The sequence below is a fragment of the Scyliorhinus canicula genome, chromosome 10 (assembly GCF_902713615.1).
Source record: "Scyliorhinus canicula chromosome 10, sScyCan1.1, whole genome shotgun sequence".
Taxonomy (NCBI): Eukaryota; Metazoa; Chordata; class Chondrichthyes; order Carcharhiniformes; family Scyliorhinidae; genus Scyliorhinus; species Scyliorhinus canicula.
In genome coordinates, this window is record NC_052155.1 from 3,758,999 (window position 1) to 3,777,778 (window position 18,780).

Consider the following 18,780-nt stretch of genomic DNA (forward strand, 5'->3'; position numbering starts at 1 on the left):
GGCTGTGGAGGCCAATTCACTGATAGATAGGTTTTTGATCAATAAGGGGATCAGGGGTTATGGGGAGAAGGCAGGAGAATGGGGATGAGAAACATCAGCCATGATTGAATGGCAGAGCAGACTCGATGGGCCGAGTGGCCTAATTCTGCTCCTATGTCTTATGGACTTACGGTCTTACTAATAACCAGCTTAAGATAATCAGCCAATCTCATAATGTGGCTCACTGACATCCGCGAGATGCAACATACCTTCCTAGGCGTGGCATGGTGGCACAGTGGTTAGCACTGTTGCCTCACAGTGCCAGGGCCATGGGTTCAATTCCAGCCTCGGGTCCCTGTCTGTGTGGAGTCTGCAAGTTCTCCCCGTGTGTGGGTGGGTTTCCTCCGGGTTCTCCGGTTTCCTCCCACAGTCCAAAGATGTGTGGGTTAGGTGGGGTTACAAGGTTGTGGGGATGGGGCGGGGTGGAGGGGGGTGGGGGGGGTGTGGGGGCCGGGGGGGGGGGGGGTTGTGAGCCTAAGTAGGGTGCGCTTTTGGAGGGTCGGTGCAGACACAGCTTCTGCACCGTGGGAATTCTATGAGACAGGGACCCATTCTCTGCAAACAAAAGGGATATGTTCAAGACTTGTGCCTTATTTGAATTACCCATGAACTTGGGCAGCCTATAGTTCCCTGTCGCTTCCACCGTGGCATCGCCTCAGCCAATCAGAGTAACGAACCAATCAGCACACTTTGTCCCTGTCGTATAATAGTCAGATAAATTTGAGCCAATTGTCTCCATGTTTCTGCTGCTCTGTACCCATCGTTCTTGCTCATTGCTCCCTGTCCAGACTTTCACTCGTTATGGAAAATGCTACACCTTCAACTCCGGAAAAGACGGGAAACCTCTACTGACCACCATGAAAGGCGGCACAGGGAACGGGCTGGAGGTGATGCTGGATATTCAACAGGATGAGTACCTGCCTGTGTGGGACAAGACAGGTGAGAGGCAGAGAGACAAGAACAGCAGGGAACGGGGGTGAGGGGGGGGGGGGGGGGGTGAGGAGGCGGTAAAGCAGATGGGGCGACATGGGAGGAAGGAGAGAGGGGAGTTGAGGGAAATGGGAGCAAGTGTGGGGGTTGGCAGGAGGGTGAGAGAGGAATGTGGGGGGGGGGGTGGAGGGTGGGGCGGTGGAGGGTGGAATATGGGGAGAGCGTAGGGAGGGGGGGGGTAATGTGGGACGAGGAAGCAGGGTGATGGTGGAGATGAGGAAGAGAGGGAGTGTGTGGGATGGAGGAAGAGGAGGGGGTTTGCCCAGAATACCTGGAACATTGGGGTCCCGCTGAACAGAACAGGGGCCCAGGATCATTTTATCCGTTTCCCATCTGGCAGCCAATCCGAGTGGATCAGCAGGGAAGCTAATGGGAATGATTGGGATTTATGGAGGTTCCTGGAGAATGCTGAGGGACGAGGTTTTGGGACAGGGAAGGAAGGGGGTTGAGCGTTAATTATCTGTTGGAACATCTCCTGGTGTGGCTGACTTTTAACTTTCATTTGATAACCATTCCTGTGGGGCGTCTTTCACCATTTCAATAACAATAACAACAATAACTTGCATTCAAATACCACCTTTAACATCTCCAGTCAACACACAGGGAGTCAGCAGACATGACGGAGCCTCCCAGGGAGATACCAGGTTTTAGGGAGGAGGGCAAAGTGGGGAGGTGGAGGGGTTTCGGGAGGGGTTTCTGGAACCTGGGGCTTCAGGCATCAGAGACAGGATCACCAATGGTGAAGAGTTTAAAATTGGGGAGAGGTGAGAGGCCAGAATTGGAGGAGTGCAGAGATCTCGGAGGCTTGAGGGATTGGAGGAGGGAGGGAGGGAGGGGGGAGGCGATGAGGCCATGGAGGGATTTGAAAAGGAGGAGGAGAATTTTAAAATAAAGATGTTGTTTGACTGGGAGGCAGTACGGGCCAGTATGAGCACAGGGGGAGGGAGAGAACGGGCAACCTGAGTTCAAATACAAAGCTGAACTCTGGCTGAGCTGAGGTTCAGAGAGGGTCAAAGGTGGGAGGGCAGCCAGGGGGCGATTGAAACGCTAGAGTGTGGAGGTAACAAAGGCGTGGGTGAGGGTTTCAGTGCTGTTATTATTATTGATTGATGTATTCTCTCTCTCTCTCTCTCTCTCAATTTGACAATCCCTCTCACAGAAGAGACTTCCTTTGAGGCTGGATTGAAGATTCAGATCCACACACAGGATGAGCCGCCTTATATTCACGAGTTGGGGTTTGGAGTTGCGCCAGGTTTTCAGACGTTTGTTTCCACACAAGAGCAGCGGGTAAGGTACCAACTGTGGTTTGCCCACATGGCAGAGTGAAGGAGGGACTAGGTCACCATGAGCCTCCTCTTTCCCAGCTGGGCCCGACACTCCCAGCAGCTTAACGGCAAGGAAGCACCCCCCCCCGCCAGAAACATCCCACCTCCATTCAGATTGGCCGCAGGGTTAACTCTGCTCTCAATGTAGGAACAGGAGGAGTCCATTCAGCCCCTCCAATCTGGTCCACCTTCAATTACAGAGCAGCTGATCTATATCCGAACTCCATCTACCCCCAAAAATCTGTCAATCTCAGCTTTAAAATTTCAAATTGACGCCTCCCCTCTCCTCCCCCGCCCCAGAGCCTCGATAGCTCCTCCCGGGGATGAATTCCAGATTGCCATGCCCCCTCTGAGAGAGGTATCTCCCCTGAATGGCCTGAATGGTTATTACCCGGGTTCTGGACTCACTGGCTGTTTATTTGGGGTTAATTTAGGGAAGGGGGTCAGTCACCTGATTTGAGGTTGAGTTGGTTTTCCCCTGAAACCTTTCATGTCGAGTTATCGCTCACATTTCCGGCTTTATTTGATTAGCCATCAATCTCCTGAATATTCTTTTACATTTCTGGGATGTGGCCGTTGCTGGTTAGGGCGAACATTTATTGCCCAGCCCTAATTGCCCTTGCGAAGCTGGTGGTGGTGAGCTGCCTTCTTGAACCACTGCAGTCCGTGTGTAGGTACAACCACCGTGCTGTTAGAGAGGGAGTTCCATGAAGTTGCCCAGCAACGGTGAAGGAACGGCCGATATATTTCCCAGTCAGGGTGGTGACTGACTTGGAGGGAACCTCCAGGTGGCAGTGGGCAGTGTGGGGATGGGAATGCCAGGTGGCAGTGGGCAGTGTGGGGATGGGAATGCCAGGTGGCAGTGGGCAGTGTGGGGATGGGAATGCCAGGTGGCAGTGGGCAGTGTGGGGATGGGAATGCCAGGTGGCAGTGGGCAGTGTGGGGATGGGAATGCCAGGTGGCAGTGGGCAGGGTGGGGACGGGAATGCCAGGTGGCAGTGGGCAGTGTGGGGAAGGGAATGCCAGGTGGCAGTGGGCAGGGTGGGGAAGGGAATGCCAGGTGGCAGTGGGCAGTGTGGGGATGGGAATGCCAGGTGGCAGTGGGCAGTGTGGGGAAGGGAATGCCAGGTGGCAGTGGGCAGTGTGGGGAAGGGAATGCCAGGTGGCAGTGGGCAGGGTGGGGAAGGGAATGCCAGGTGGCAGTGGGTAGGGTGGGGTGGCAGTGGGCAGTGTGGGGAAGGGAATGCCAGGTGGCAGTGGGCAGGGTGGGGAAGGGAATGCCAGGTGGCAGTGGGCAGGGTGGGGAAGGGAATGCCAGGTGGCAGTGGGCAGTGTGGGGAAGGGAATGCCAGGTGGCAGTGGGCAGGGTGGGGAAGGGAATGCCAGGTGGCAGTGGGCAGTGTGGGGAAGGGAATGCCAGGTGACAGTGGGCAGTGTGGGGAAGGGAATGCCAGGTGGCAGTGGGCAGTGTGGGGAAGGGAATGCCAGGTGGCAGTGGGCAGTGTGGGGAAGGGAATGCCAGGTGGCAGTGGGCAGGGTGGGGATGGGAATGCCAGGTGGCAGTGGGCAGGGTGGGGATGGGAATGCCAGGTGGCAGTGGGCAGTGTGGGGAAGGGAATGCCAGGTGGCAGTGGGCAGGGTGGGGATGGGAATGCCAGGTGGCAGTGGGCAGTCTGGGGAAGGGAATGCCAGGTGGCAGTGGGCAGTGTGGGGAAGTGAATGCCAGGTGGCAGTGGGCAGTGTGGGGAAGGGAATGCCAGGTGGCAGTGGGCAGTGTGGGGAAGTGAATGCCAGGTGGCAGTGGGCAGGGTGGGGTGGCAGTGGGCAGTGTGGGGAAGGGAATGCCAGGTGGCAGTGGGCAGTCTGGGGTGGCAGTGGGCAGGGTGGGGAAGGGAATGCCAGGTGGCAATGGGCAGTGTGGGGAAGGGAATGCCAGGTGGCAGTGGGCAGTGCGGGCTGGCAGTGGGCAGTGTGGGGATGTGAACTCCAGGTGGCAGTGGGCATTCTGGGGTGGCAGTGGGCAGGGTGGGGATGGGAACGCCAGGTTCTTCGCCCATTGGGCACGACCGAATGGAAAAGGTTTGAAGTGTAATTTGTGGCGGGTTTTGCTGGGAGTTCCCCGCTGCTCGCTAACCACACAGTCACATTTTTGGGCCCTGGGGAGTTTCTCTCTGGTCAAGCCCACATCACGAGGCAACACAGTGGTTAGCACTGCTGCCTCTGGATTTCCAGAGAGCCTTTGACAAGGTGCCACACAAAAGGTTGCTGCATAAGGTAAAGATGCATGGCATTAAGGGTAAAGTAGTAGCATGGATAGAGGATTGGTTAATTAATAGAAAGCAAAGAGTTGGGATTAATGGGTGTTTCTCTGGTTGGCAATCAGTAGCTAGTGGTGTCCCTCAGGGATCCGTGTTGGGCCCACAATTGTTCACAATTTACATAGATGATTTGGAGTTGGGGACCAATGGCAATGTGTCCAAGTTTGCAGATGACACTAAGATGAGTGGTAAAGCGAAAAGTGCAGAGGATACTGGAAGTCTGCAGAGGGATTTGGATAGGTTAAGTGAATGGGCTCGGGTCTGGCAGATGGAATACAATGTTGACAAATGTGAGGTTATCCATTTTGGTAGGAATAAAAGCAAACGGGATTATTATTTAAATGATAAAATATTAAAACATGCTGCTGTGCAGAGGGACCTGGGTGTGCTAGTGCATGAGTCACAGAAAGTTGGTCTACAGGTGCAACAGGTGATTAAGAAGGCAAATGGAATTTTGTCCTTCATTGCTAGAGGGATGGAGTTTAAGACTAGGGAGGTTATGTTGCAATTGTATAAGGTGTTAGTGAGGCCACACCTGGAGTATTGTGTTCAGTTTTGGTCTCCTTACCTGAGAAAGGACGTACTGGCACTGGAGGGTGTGCAAAGTCTTGGCCAATCAGAGTTAACTTGGCAAACGATCATCATGATCTTCTGTAGTATAAATTGTAATCTTTTGAAATTTGATATTTTTGCATTTTTCCTGGTGAGTGCAAAATGAAAAGCTTCAGCCACATATGTCTCTTTTCAATAATGTTGAGTTAGAATTAGGTGAGGAAAGGTGAGAGGCAGTTTGAGTGGAGCATTAAGACCAGCACGGAGGGGGTAATCTGAATGGCCTCCTTTGCTGTCTCGGCTCTGTTATCCAATATCCTTTTACTGAGTAACGGAGGCACAAGGAGAGAAAACCCAGTGAATTGTTGGATATCAAACGCCAAAACCAGGACCTTCAGGGGTCAAGTCTTTGAAGGTGAGGGGTCAATGTCTTCAGGATTAATATTGTCAAAGGCCAAGATCTTTGGGAGCAGGATCTTCAGGGGTCAAGGGTCTCGGGGGTCAAGGACTTCAAGGGTCAAGGGCCACGGGGATCAAGGGTCTTGGGATCAAGGGTCTCGGGGATCAAGGGCCACGGGGATCAAGGGTCTCGGTGGGTCAAGGGTCTCGGTGGGTCAAGGGCCTTGGGGGGGGGGTCAAGGGCCACGGGGATCAAGGGTCTCGGTGGGTCAAGGGTCTCGGTGGGTCAAGGGTCTCGGTGGGTCAAGGGCCTTGGGGGGGTCAAGGGCCACGGGGATCAAGGGTCTCGGTGGGTCAAGGGTCTCGGTGGGTCAAGGGTCTCGGTGGGTCAAGGGCCTTGGGGGGGGTCAAGGGCCTCGGGGATCAAGGGTCTCGGGATCAAGGGCCACGGGGGAGTTCAAGGGTCTCGGGGCTCAAGGGTCTCGGTGGGTCAAGGGCCTTGGGGGGGGGGTCAAGAGTCTCGGGGCTCAAGCGTCTCGGTGGGTCAAGGGCCTTGGGGGGGGGTCAAGGGTCTCGGGGATCTAGGGCCTCGGTGGTCAAGGGCCTTGGGGGTCAAGGGCCTCGGGGTTCCAGGACTTCAGTGTTCAAGGGCCTCAGGGGTCAAGGGCCTCAGGGGTCAAGGGCCTCGGGGGTCAAGGGCCTCGGGGATCAAGGGCCTCAGAGGTCAAGGGCCTCGGGGTCAAGGGCCTTGGGGGTCAAGGGCCTCGGGGATCAAGGGCCTCAGGGGTCAAGGGCCTCGGGGTCAAGGGCCTCGGGGGTCAAGGGCCTCGGGGGTCAAGGGCCTCGGGGGTCAAGGGCCTCAGGGATTAAGGGCCTCGGGGGTCAAGGGCCTCGGGGGTCAAGGGCCTCAGGGGTCAAGGGCCTCAGGGATCAAAGGCCTCGGGGGTCAAGGGCCTCGGGGGTCAAGGGCCTCGGGGTCAAGGGCCTCGGGGGTCAAGGGCCTCGGGGGTCAAGGGCCTCGGGGGTCAAGGGCCTCAGGGATTAAGGGCCTCGGGGGTCAAGGGCCTCGGGGTTCAAGGGCCTCGGGGGTCAAGGGCCTTGGGGATCAAGGGCCTCGGGGGTCAAGGGCCTCGGGGGTCAAGGGCCTCGGGGGTCAAGGGCCTCGGGGGTCAAGGGCCTCAGGGGTCAAGGGCCTCAGGGATCAAAGGCCTCGGGGGTCAAGGGCCTCGGGGGTCAAGGGCCTCGGGGGGCAAGGGCCTCGGGGGTCAAGGGCCTCGGGGGTCAAGGGCCTCAGGGATTAAGGGCCTCGGGGGTCAAGGGCCTCGGGGGTCAAGGGCCTCGGGGGTCAAGGGCCTCGGGGGATCAAGGGCCTCGGGGGTCAAGGGCCTCGGGGGTCAAGGGCCTCGGGGGTCAAGGGCCTCGGGGGTCAAGGGCCTCGGGGGTCAAGGGCTTTTAGAGGGATCTCGTCAGGAGAAACAATTGCAACAAAAGGTGGAAGTTTAATAAGTTCTGCAAAATGAAGCATAACCATTTGGGATGAGCAAAGATAATGTTTAATATTTGAGGAAATTGATGGTTTAAAAAGGAACAGTCAATTTCTAAACATCCCCAGTAACTGAGAGATAAGGAAAACCAGGTGGAGCAGATGTTTGGGTGAGGAATCTGTCTCTCTGTCTCCCCCTCCAGATCCTGTACCTTCCCCCACCCTGGGGCGACTGCAGGATGTCGAACATTAACTCTGGCTTCTTCAGCACGTACAGTATCACAGCGTGCAGGATCGACTGCGAGACTCGATACCTCGTGGAGAATTGCAACTGTCGAATGGTGCACATGCCAGGTAAGATCCAGAGAGAGGGATAGCAGCGGACCACCCAGAGTGGCTTCATAGTGGCCGTCTTATTCATGTATCGAAACTGCTAGAAACAAGACTTTTGGAAAACATTCATGGTCACATGGTGAAATGTGGGCCAATGAAAGTAAGCCAACATGGATTTCGAAAGGGGAAATTGTGTGCGGCTAACTTGCTGTAGATTTTTGAGGAGGTAACAGAGAGGGTCGATGAGGGTAATGCTGTGAATGTGGTGTACATGGACTTTCAAAAGGAATTCAATACAGTTCCAGACTTGTGAGAAAAGTGTTTTTTACATTTTGTATCCCATCCTTAAAGTTACAAAGCAAATGTAGTGGACAGGACTAACCCTTAATCCATCTCATTGCTTGCTCCAAACACCAATTCAAATTGTAGCCAATTCATCGTCTCCACAAGACAGACACACAGGATCCAAGCTGACAGCTTTACACCTCACCTTGGGCTCGATCTGAGCCAAAAGGGTCCGTAGGAAATGGATACAAACTGGCTGAATATTCGGAAGCTGATGGACATCAATGGTCACTGGATATATTTTGAGCTGGAGGAAGGTATTTGTAGTGGTATTCCCGTGGGGATGGGATTGGGACTCTTCTTTTCCTGATATATTAATGATCTCGATCGTGTGTGTGTGTGTCCGGGAACAATGTCAAAATGTGTGGTTGATGCAGAACTGGGAAAGGATTGTAAACTGGGAAGAGGATGGTGCGGAATTTCAAAAGGGTGTAAATAAGTTGGCGGAGTGGACAGATATGCGGAAGATGAAGTTTGAAAAATGGGAGGTGATTCATAGGAACACAGGAGCAGGAGTGGGCCATTCAGCCCATCGACCTGCTCCACCATTCAGTCCAATTGCTGATCACACAATTCAATGCCTTTTACATCCATTATCCCCATAACATCATTGGGATTTAGAAATCTATCAATCCCTGCTTTAAACTTACTCAATGACGGAGCTTCCTCCGTCCTCAGTGACCTCACCCTTATTTTGAAATTCTGCCCCTGGTTCTCGACTCCCTGACCATAGGAAACACCGGAGCAGGCGCTGGAGTGCGGTAACTAGGGGTTTTTCACAGTAACTTCATTGCAGTGTTAATATAAGCCTACTTGTGACAATAATTATTATACATCTTACCTACATCCGCCCTGTCTTTCCCTTGAAGTATTTTGTAGGTTTCAATGAGATCACCTATCATTCTTCGAAACTCCGGAGAATACAGGCCCAGTTTGCCCAATCTCTCTTTATAAGACAGTCCCACCATCCCCGGGACAAGTCTGGTGAACCTTCGTTACACTCCCTCTACGGCAATAATATTCTTTCGGAGGTAAGGGGCTCGAAAGTGCGCACAGTGCTCCAGGCGCAGAATAGCCAAGCTCCTTTACAATTGAAGCCAAACTCACTACTCCTGGATTCAAATCCTCTTACAATAAAGGCCAACATTCTATAAGCCTTCTTAATATCTTGTTATATTTAAGATCTTTGGAAACAGGGTCTTCATGGGTCAAGGGTCTCGGGGGTTAAGGGTCTCAGGGGTCAAGGGTCTCGGGGGGGGTCAAGGGTCTGGGGGGGGTCAAGGGTCTCGGGGGTCAAGGGTCTTGGGGGTCAAGGGTCTCACTGGTCAAGGGTCTCGGGGGTTAAGGGTCTGGGGGTCCAGGGTCTCGGGGTCAAGGGTCTCGGGGGTCTCGGGTCTCGGGAGTCAAGGGTCTCGGGGGGTCAAGGGTCTCGGGGGTCAAGGGTCTCAGGGGTCAAAGGCCTCGGGGATCATTCATCGTCACATGGCGATAGGAAGAACACATTCTAAAGGGGGTGCAGGGGCCAGAGGGACCTGCGCGTGAATGAAGCAGATCATTGATGGTGGCAGCACAGGTTAATAAGGAATACCGTATCCAAGGCTGGATGAATATTGGGAGAGTACAAGAACAGTGGGAAATTCTGAGTCAGCCTATCACCAGCAAATGCAAGGAGGATCCCTCCTCTGATTGGAACTGTGCAGCTTGATACCATTTTTCAACTATCTGTCACTTGAATGTCCAGGTTTTTGGGTGGGGGGGCTGAAATGAGAAACGGAAGGTTCCGGAGTGGTGATCCGGTGATCCAGTGGTATGTGATCCAACCATCGATGATTTGAAATTTGTGTAACCTAAACTTCAGCCTCAGAACTGGGTCGAGTTCAGGGCACAGCAATTTGGGAAAGATGGGAAGATGTTGGAGAGAGATTGCAGAAAGATTCACCAGAATGGTTACCGGGATGAGGAACTCCAGTTACACGGATAGGTCGGAGAGGTTGGGACTGTTTTGTTTGGAGAAGGGAAGGCTGTGAGGAGTGTTGTAACAATTCTGTAATTCTGTGATCCACCCAATGTTTACTCTGATATTGTCCTTACTACTACCTCCCTCCAACCCTAATCCACTCAGAGGTTAGTCCCTGCCTGACCTGTGTACCACAAACTCTGATAATGGGCGGGATTTAACCACTGCATTGCGCCTGGTGCCGATCTGGGCACCTCAGTTAAATAACAGGAACGGCCAACATCGAGATTGGTGCCCTAGCGAACGTGCCCACTCCCGATGGTGAAATCCAGATCAGAGAGGGCTTTATGAGCCGCGTGCTTGATGGATCAGGGGGTCTACGTCAGGTGGCATGTATGGGCACCGCATGTATGGGCACCGCAACTGGACAAGATGGGGACAAGCATGAAGATCGAAGGTGAGGAGGGTGGGGTTGTGTGGGGTTGATTTAGGATTTTGAGGTGTGGCGTGTGGGACTGATACCAGGAGGGATGATGCGGTCTCACTATTTAAGAAAGGCTGTGGAGATAAGCCAGGGAACTACAGACCAGTGAGTCTCACATCGGTGGTCGGGAAACTATTGGAGAAAATTCTGAAGGAGAGAATCTATCTCCACTTGGAGAGGCAAGGTTTGATCAGGAATAGTCAGCATGGCTTTGTCAGAGAGAGGTCATGCCTAACAAATTTGATTGAATTTTTAAGCATGTGACCAGGTGTGTAGATGAGGGGAGTGCAGTCGATGTAGTTTACGTGGGTTTCAGCAAAGCCTTTGACAAGGTCCCACATGGGAGACTTATAAAGAAAGCAAATGCACATGGGATACAGGGTGATTTGATAAGGTGGATTCAAAATGAGCTTAACTGTAGGAGACAGAGGGTGATGACAGACGGCTGCTTTAGTGACTGGAAGCCAGTGTCCAGTGGCACACCACAGGGATCCGTGCTGGGTCCTCTAGTGTTTGTTATTTATATAAATTACATAGATGATTATGTGGGGGGTAGGATCAGTACGTATCCAGATGACACAAAGATTGGCCGGGTCGTTAACAGTGAGATTGAGTGTCTTGGGTTACAGGAAGATAGAGGCAGGATGGTCAAATGGGCAGAAAAGTGGCAAATGGAATTTAACCCTGAAAAGTGTGAGGCGATACACTTTGGAAGGAGTAATGTGACAAGGAAGTATTCAATGAATGGCCTGACACTGGGAGTTCTGAGGAACAAAGGGACCTTGGCGTGTTTGTCCATGGATCTCTGAAGGCAGAAGGGTAGGTTAATGGGGTGGTGAAAAAGGCACATGGGACACTTGCCTTTATCAATCGTGGCATAGATTACAAAAGCAGGGAGGTCATGCTGGAGTTGTATAGAACTTTGATGAGGCCACAGCTGGAGTACTGTGTGCAGTTCTGGTCGCTGCATTATAGGAAGGATGTGACTGCACTGGACGGGGTGCAGAGGAGATTCACCAGGATGTTGCCTCGGATGGAACATTTCAGTTATGAAGACAGGTTGGATAGGTTTGGGTTGTTTTCTCTGGAGCAAAGACTGAGGGGTGACCTGATCGAGGTGGACAAGATTATGAGGGGCATGGACAGGGTGGATAGGGAGCAGCTGTTCCCCTTAGTTGAAGGGTCAGTTACAAGGGGGGCACAAGGTGAAGGTGAGGGGCAGGAGGTTCAGGGGGCATTTGAGGAAAAGCATTTTTGCCCAGAGGCTGGTGAGGGTCTGTAACGCACTGCCTGGGAGGGTGGTGAGGGTCTGGGATGCGCTGCCTGGGAGGGTGGTGAGGGTCTGGGATGCGCTGCCTGGGAGGGTGGTGAGGGTCTGGAACACGCTGCCTGGGAGGGTGGTGACGGTCAGGGATGCGCTGCCTGGGAGGGTGGTGACGGTCAGGGATGCGCTGCCTGGGAGGGGGGTGAGGGTCAGGAACGCGCTGCCTGGGAGGGTGGTGAGGGTCAGGAACACGCTGCCTGGGAGGGAGGTGAGGGTCTGGAACACGCTGCCTGGGAGGGTGGTGACGGTCAGGGATGCGTTGCCTGGGAGGGTGGTGAGGGTCTGGGATGCGCTGCCTGGGAGGGTGGTGAGGGTCTGGGATGCGCTGCCTGGGAGGGTGGTGAGGGTCAGGAACGCGCTGCCTGGGAGGGTGGTGAGGGTCTGGGATGCGCTGCCTGGGAGGGTGGTGAGGGTCAGGAACGCGCTGCCTGGGAGGGTGGTGATGGTCTGGAACTCGCTGCCTGGGAGGGTGGTGAGGGTCTGGAACACACTGCCTGGGAGGGTGGTGAGGGTCTGGAACACGCTGCCTGGGGGGGGGGGTGTGGGTCTGGGATGCGCTGCCTGGGAGGGGGGGTGAGGGTCAGGAACACGCTGCCTGGGAGGGTGGTGAGGGTCTGGGATGCGCTGCCTGGGAGGGTGGTGACGGTCTGGAACGCGCTGCCTGGGAGGGTGGTGAGGGTCTGGGATGCGCTGCCTGGGAGGGTGGTGAGGGTCTGGGATGCGCTGCCTGGGAGGGTGGTGAGGGTCAGGGATGCGCTGCCTGGGAGGGGGGTGAGGGTCTGGGATGCGCTGCCTGGGAGGGGGGGTGAGGGACTGGGATGCGCTGCCTGGGAGGGGGGGTGAGGGTCTGGAACACGCTGCCTGGGAGGGTGGTGACGGTCTGGGATGCGCTGCCTGGGAGGGGGGTGAGGGTCAGGAACACACTGCCTGGGAGGGTGGTGAGGGTCAGGAACGCGCTGCCTGGGAGGGTGGTGAGGGTCTGGGATGCGCTGCCTGGGAGGGGGGTGAGGGTCTGGGATGCGCTGCCTGGGAGGGTGGTGAGGGTCAGGAACGCGCTGCCTGGGAGGGTGGTGAGGGTCTGGGATGCGCTGCCTGGGAGGGTGGTGAGGGTCTGGGATGCGCTGCCTGGGAGGGTGGTGAGGGTCTGGGATGCGCTGCCTGGGAGGGTGGTGACGGTCTGGGATGCGCTGCCTGGGAGGGTGGTGAGGGTCTGGGATGCGCTGCCTGGGAGGGTGGTGAGGGTCTGGGATGCGCTGCCTGGGAGGGTGGTGAGGGTCTGGAACGCGCTGCCTGGGAGGGTGGTGAGGGTCTGGGATGCGCTGCCTGGGAGGGTGGTGAGGGTCTGGGATGCGCTGCCTGGGAGGGTGGTGAGGGTCTGGGATGCGCTGCCTGGGAGGGTGGTGAGGGTCTGGGATGCGCTGCCTGGGAGGGTGGTGAGGGTCTGGGATGCGCTGCCTGGGAGGGTGGTGAGGGTCAGGAACGCGCTGCCTGGGAGGGGGGTGAGGGTCTGGAACACGCTGCCTGGGAGGGGGGTGTGGGTCTGGGATGCGCTGCCTGGGAGGGGGGGTGAGGGTCAGGAACACGCTGCCTGGGAGGGTGGTGAGGGTCTGGGATGCGCTGCCTGGGAGGGTGGTGACGGTCTGGAACGCGCTGCCTGGGAGGGGGGTGAGGGTCTGGGATGCGCTGCCTGGGAGGGGGGTGAGGGTCTGGGATGCACTGCCTGGGAGGGTGGTGAGGGTCTGGGATGCGCTGCCTGGGAGGGTGGTGATGGTCTGGAACACACTGCCTGGGAGGGTGGTGACGGTCTGGAACGCGCTGCCTGGGAGGGGGGTGAGGGTCTGGGATGCGCTGCCTGGGAGGGTGGTGAGGGTCTGGGATGCACTGCCTGGGAGGGTGGTGAGGGTCTGGGATGCGCTGCCTGGGAGGGTGGTGAGGGTCTGGGATGCGCTGCCTGGGAGGGTGGTGACGGTCTGGGATGCGCTGCCTGGGAGGGGGGTGAGGGTCTGGAATGCGCTGCCTGGGAGGGGGGTGATGGTCTGGGACGTGCTGCCTGGGAGGGTGGTGAGGGTCTGGGATGCGCTGCCTGGGAGGGTGGTGAGGGTCTGGGATGCGCTGCCTGGGAGGGGGGTGACGGTCTGGAACGCGCTGCCTGGGAGGGGGGTGATGGTCTGGGACGTGCTGCCTGGGAGGGTGGTGAGGGTCAGGAACGCGCTGCCTGGGAGGGTGGTGAGGGTCTGGGATGCGCTGCCTAGGAGGGTGGTGAGGGTCTGGGATGCGCTGCCTGGGAGGGTGGTGAGGGTCTGGGATGCGCTGCCTGGGAGGGTGGTGAGGGTCTGGGATGCGCTGCCTGGGAGGGTGGTGAGGGTCAGGAACGCGCTGCCTGGGAGGGTGGTGAGGGTCTGGGATGCGCTGCCTGGGAGGGTGGTGAGGGTCTGGGATGCGCTGCCTGGGAGGGTGGTGGGGGTCTGGGATGCGCTGCCTGGGAGGGTGGTGAGGGTCTGGGATGCGCTGCCTGGGAGGGGGGGTGACGGTCTGGGATGCGCTGCCTGGGAGGGTGGTGAGGGTCTGGGATGCGCTGCCTGGGAGGGTGGTGAGGGTCTGGGATGCACTGCCTGGGAGGGTGGTGAGGGTCTGGGATGCGCTGCCTGGGAGGGTGGTGAGGGTCTGGGATGCACTGCCTGGGAGGGTGGTGAGGGTCTGGGATGCGCTGCCTGGGAGGGTGGTGAGGGTCTGGAACGCGCTGCCTGGGAGGGGGGTGAGGGTCTGGAACACGCTGCCTGGGAGGGGGGTGAGGGTCTGGGACGCGCTGCCTGGGAGGGTGGTGACGGTCTGGGACGTGCTGCCTGGGAGGGTGGTGACGGTCTGGGACGTGCTGCCTGGGAGGGTGGTGAGGGTCTGGGATGCGCTGCCTGGGAGGGTGGTGACGGTCTGGAACGCGCTGCCTGGGAGGGGGGTGAGGGTCTGGGATGCGCTGCCTGGGAGGGTGGTGAGGGTCTGGGATGCGCTGCCTGGGAGGGTGGTGAGGGTCTGGGATGCGCTGCCTGGGAGGGTGGTGAGGGTCAGGAACGCGCTGCCTGGGAGGGTGGTGACGGTCTGGGATGCGCTGCCTGGGAGGGGGGTGAGGGTCTGGGATGCACTGCCTGGGAGGGTGGTGAGGGTCAGGAACGCGCTGCCTGGGAGGGTGGTGAGGGTCTGGGATGCGCTGCCTGGGAGGGTGGTGAGGGTCTGGGATGCGCTGCCTGGGAGGGGTGGTGAGGGTCAGGAACGCGCTGCCTGGGAGGGGGGTTGAGGGTCTGGAACACGCTGCCTGGGAGGGTGGGTGAGGGTCTGGGATGCGCTGCCTGGGAGGGTGGTGAGGGTCTAGGATGCGCTGCCGGGGAGGGGGGGGTGAGGGTCTGGGATGCGCTGCCTGGGAGGGTGGTGACGGTCTGGAACGCGCTGCCTGGGAGGGTGGTGAGGGTCTGGGATGCGCTGCCTGGGAGGGTGGTGAGGGTCTGGGATGCGCTGCCTGGGAGGGTGGTGAGGGTCTGGGATGCGCTGCCTGGGAGGGTGGTGAGGGTCTGGGATGCGCTGCCTGGGAGGGTGGTGAGGGTCTGGGATGCGCTGCCTGGGAGGGTGGTGAGGGTCTGGAACACGCTGCCTGGGAGGGGGGGTGACGGTCTGGAACACGCTGCCTGGGAGGGGGGGTGAGGGTCTGGAACACGCTGCCTGGGAGGGTGGTGAGGGTCTGGGATGCGCTGCCTGGGAGGGTGGTGACGGTCTGGAACGCGCTGCCTGGGAGGGTGGTGACGGTCTGGGATGCGCTGCCTGGGAGGGTGGTGAGGATCTGGGATGCGCTGCCTGGGAGGGTGGGTGAGGGTCTGGGATGCGCTGCCTGGGAGGGGGGGTGACGGTCTGGAACGCGCTGCCTGGGAGGGTGGTAGAGGTGGGTTGCCTCACATCCTTCAAAACGTACCTGGATGAGCCACTTGGCACGTCTTAATATTCGAGGCTATGGGCCAAGTGTTGGCCAATGGGATTAGGTGGGAAGGTCAGGGCTATGGGCCAAGTGTTGGCCAATGGGATTAGGTGGGAAGGTCAGGGCTATGGGCCAAGTGTTGGCCAATGGGATTAGGTGGGAAGGTTAGGGCTATGGGCCAAGTGTTGGCCAATGGGATTAGGTGGGAAGGTTAGGGCTATGGGCCAAGTGTTGGCCAATGGGATTAGGTGGGAAGGTCAGGGCTATGGGCCAAGTGTTGGCCAATGGGATTAGGTGGGAAGGTCAGGGCTATGGGCCAAGTGTTGGCCAATGGGATTAGGTGGGAAGGTTAGGGCTATGGGCCAAGTGTTGGCCAATGGGATTAGGTGGGAAGGTCAGGGCTATGGGCCAAGTGTTGGCCAATGGGATTAGCTAGACAGGTCAGGGCCTTACATGTGTCAGTGCTAACTCGATGGGCTGAAGGGCCTTTTCTGCACTGTGTGATCTGTGATTTTGTGATTCTGTGAGAGGTGGTGACAAACCCTTGCAGCTCGATGGAGATGGTCGATTTTCCTCTGGCATTGGATGTGGGTCCTCCTGGTCATGTGCCCGGATTGACCGCCACTGGCACTGCCCCCCAGGCGGTATCGGTGACCCTGCTGCTGGCACTCCCACTCCCTCGGGGGGAACAGGATGTCCCGTTTCTCATCCACAGCATCGAGAAGCCTGGCTCGGTCTGAATCGCCAATGCGAGGGGCAGATCTACGGACTGCCAAGCGTTGACTGGAGTGTTGAGGGAGAGTTTAAAAGCAGCTGGCCCTTGTTAGTGGCGAGACGCTGTGGCAGGAGTCTGGCCAATCAGACGGAGAGACGCTGTGGCAGGAGTCTGGCCAATCAGACGGAGAGACGCTGGGGTGGGAGTCTGGCCAATCAGACGGCGAGACGCTGGGGCGGGAGTCTGGCCAATCAGACGCTGGGGCGGGAGTCTGGCCAATCAGACGCTGGGGCGGGAGTCTGGCCAATCAGACGCTGGGGTGGGAGTCTGGCCAATCAGACGGAGAGACGCTGGGGTGGGAGTCTGGCCAATCAGACGGAGAGACGCTGGGGCGGGAGTCTGGCCAATCAGACGGAGAGACGCTGGGGCAGGAGTCTGGCCAATCAGACGGAGAGACGCTGGGGTGGGAGTCTGGCCAATCAGACGGAGAGATGCTGGGGTGGGAGTCTGGCCAATCAGACGGCCAGACGCTGGGGTGGGAGTCTGGCCAATCAGACGGAGAGACGCTGGGGCGGGAGTCTGGCCAATCAGACGGAGAGACGCTGGGGCGGGAGTCTGGCCAATCAGACGGAGAGACGCTGGGGCGGGAGTCTGGCCAATCAGAGGGCCAGACGCTGGGGCGGGAGTCTGGCCAATCAGACGGCCAGACGCTGGGGTGGGAGTCTGGCCAATCAGACGGAGAGACGCTGGGGCAGGAGTCTGGCCAATCAGACGGAGAGACGCTGGGGCAGGAGTCTGGCCAATCAGACGGCCAGACGCTGGGATGGGAGTCTGGCCAATCAGACGGAGAGACGCTGGGCAGGAGTCTGGCCAATCAGACGGAGAGACGCTGGGGCGGGAGTCTGGCCAATCAGACGGAGAGACGCTGGGATGGGAGTCTGGCCAATCAGACGGAGAGACGCTGGGATGGGAGTCTGGCCAATCAGACGGAGAGACGCTGGGGCGGGAGTCTGGCCAATCAGACGGCCAGACGCTGGGATGGGAGTCTGGCCAATCAGACGGCCAGACGCTGGGATGAGAGTCTGGCCAATCAGACGGCCAGACGCTGGGGCGGGAGTCTGGCCAATCAGACGGAGAGACGCTGGGGATGGGAGTCTGGCCAATCAGACGGAGAGACGCTGAGGCGGGAGTCTGGCCAATCAGACGGAGAGACGCTGGGGTGGGAGTCTGGCCAATCAGACGGAGAGACGCTGGGGTGGGAGTCTGGCCAATCAGACGGAGAGACGCTGGGGTGGGAGTCTGGCCAATCAGACGGAGAGACGCTGGGGCGGGAGTCTGGCCAATCAGACGGCCAGACGCTGGGATGGGAGTCTGGCCAATCAGACGGAGGGACGCTGGGATGGGAGTCTGGCCAATCAGACGGCCAGACGCTGGGATGGGAGTCTGGCCAATCAGACGGCCAGACGCTGGGGTGGGAGTCTGGCCAATCAGACGGAGAGACGCTGGGGCGGGAGTCTGGCCAATCAGACGGCCAGACGCTGGGATGGGAGTCTGGCCAATCAGACGGAGAGACGCTGGGGCAGGAGTCTGGCCAATCAGACGGAGAGACGCTGGGGCGGGAGTCTGGCCAATCAGACGGAGAGACGCTGGGGCGGGAGTCTGGCCAATCAGACGGCCAGACGCTGGGATGGGAGTCTGGCCAATCAGACGGAGAGACGCTGGGGCGGGAGTCTGGCCAATCAGATGGAGAGACGCTGGGGCGGGAGTCTGGCCAATCAGACGGCCAGACGCTGGGGCGGGAGTCTGGCCAATCAGACGGAGAGACGCTGGGGTGGAGTCTGGCCAATCAGACGGAGAGACGCTGGGGATGGGAGTCTGGCCAATCAGACGGCCAGACGCTGGGATGGGAGTCTGGCCAATCAGACGGAGAGACGCTGGGATGGGAGTCTGGCCAATCAGACGGAGAGACGCTGGGGCGGGAGTCTGGCCAATCAGACAGCCAGACGCTGGGGCGGGAGTCTGGCCAATCAGAGGGCCAGACGCTGGGGCGGGAGTCTGGCCAATCAGACGGAGAGACGCTGGGATGGGAGTCTGGCCAATCAGACGGAGAGACGCTGGGGCGGGAGTCTGGCCAATCAGACGGCCAGACGCTGGGGCGGGAGTCTGGCCAATCAGACGGAGAGACGCTGGGATGGGAGTCTGGCCAATCAGAGGGCCAGACGCTGGGGTGGGAGTCTGGCCAATCAGACGGAGAGACGCTGGGGCGGGAGTCTGGCCAATCAGACGGAGAGACGCTGGGGCGGGAGTCTGGCCAATCAGACGGAGAGACGCTGGGGTGGGAGTCTGGCCAATCAGACGGAGAGACGCTGGGGTGGGAGTCTGGCCAATCAGACGGAGAGACGCTGGGGTGGGAGTCTGGCCAATCAGACGGAGAGACGCTGGGGTGGGAGTCTGGCCAATCAGACGGAGAGACGCTGGGGCGGGAGTCTGGCCAATCAGACGGAGAGACGCTGGGGCGGGAGTCTGGCCAATCAGACGGAGAGACGCTGGGATGGGAG

The 18,780-nt window shown here is 58.4% G+C and overlaps 1 protein-coding gene across 1 annotated transcript in view; it reads left to right on the forward strand.

Moving 5' to 3' along the window:
* Positions 1 to 18,780, forward strand: part of LOC119972897 (acid-sensing ion channel 1C-like) — a 47,217-nt gene that overhangs the window by 25,111 nt on the left and 3,326 nt on the right. The window contains exons 2-4 of the mRNA XM_038810442.1: positions 828 to 978; positions 2,189 to 2,316; positions 7,310 to 7,460. Coding sequence (XP_038666370.1) covers positions 828 to 978; positions 2,189 to 2,316; positions 7,310 to 7,460 — 430 coding nt within the window. The remainder of the gene's footprint in view (positions 1 to 827; positions 979 to 2,188; positions 2,317 to 7,309; positions 7,461 to 18,780) is intronic.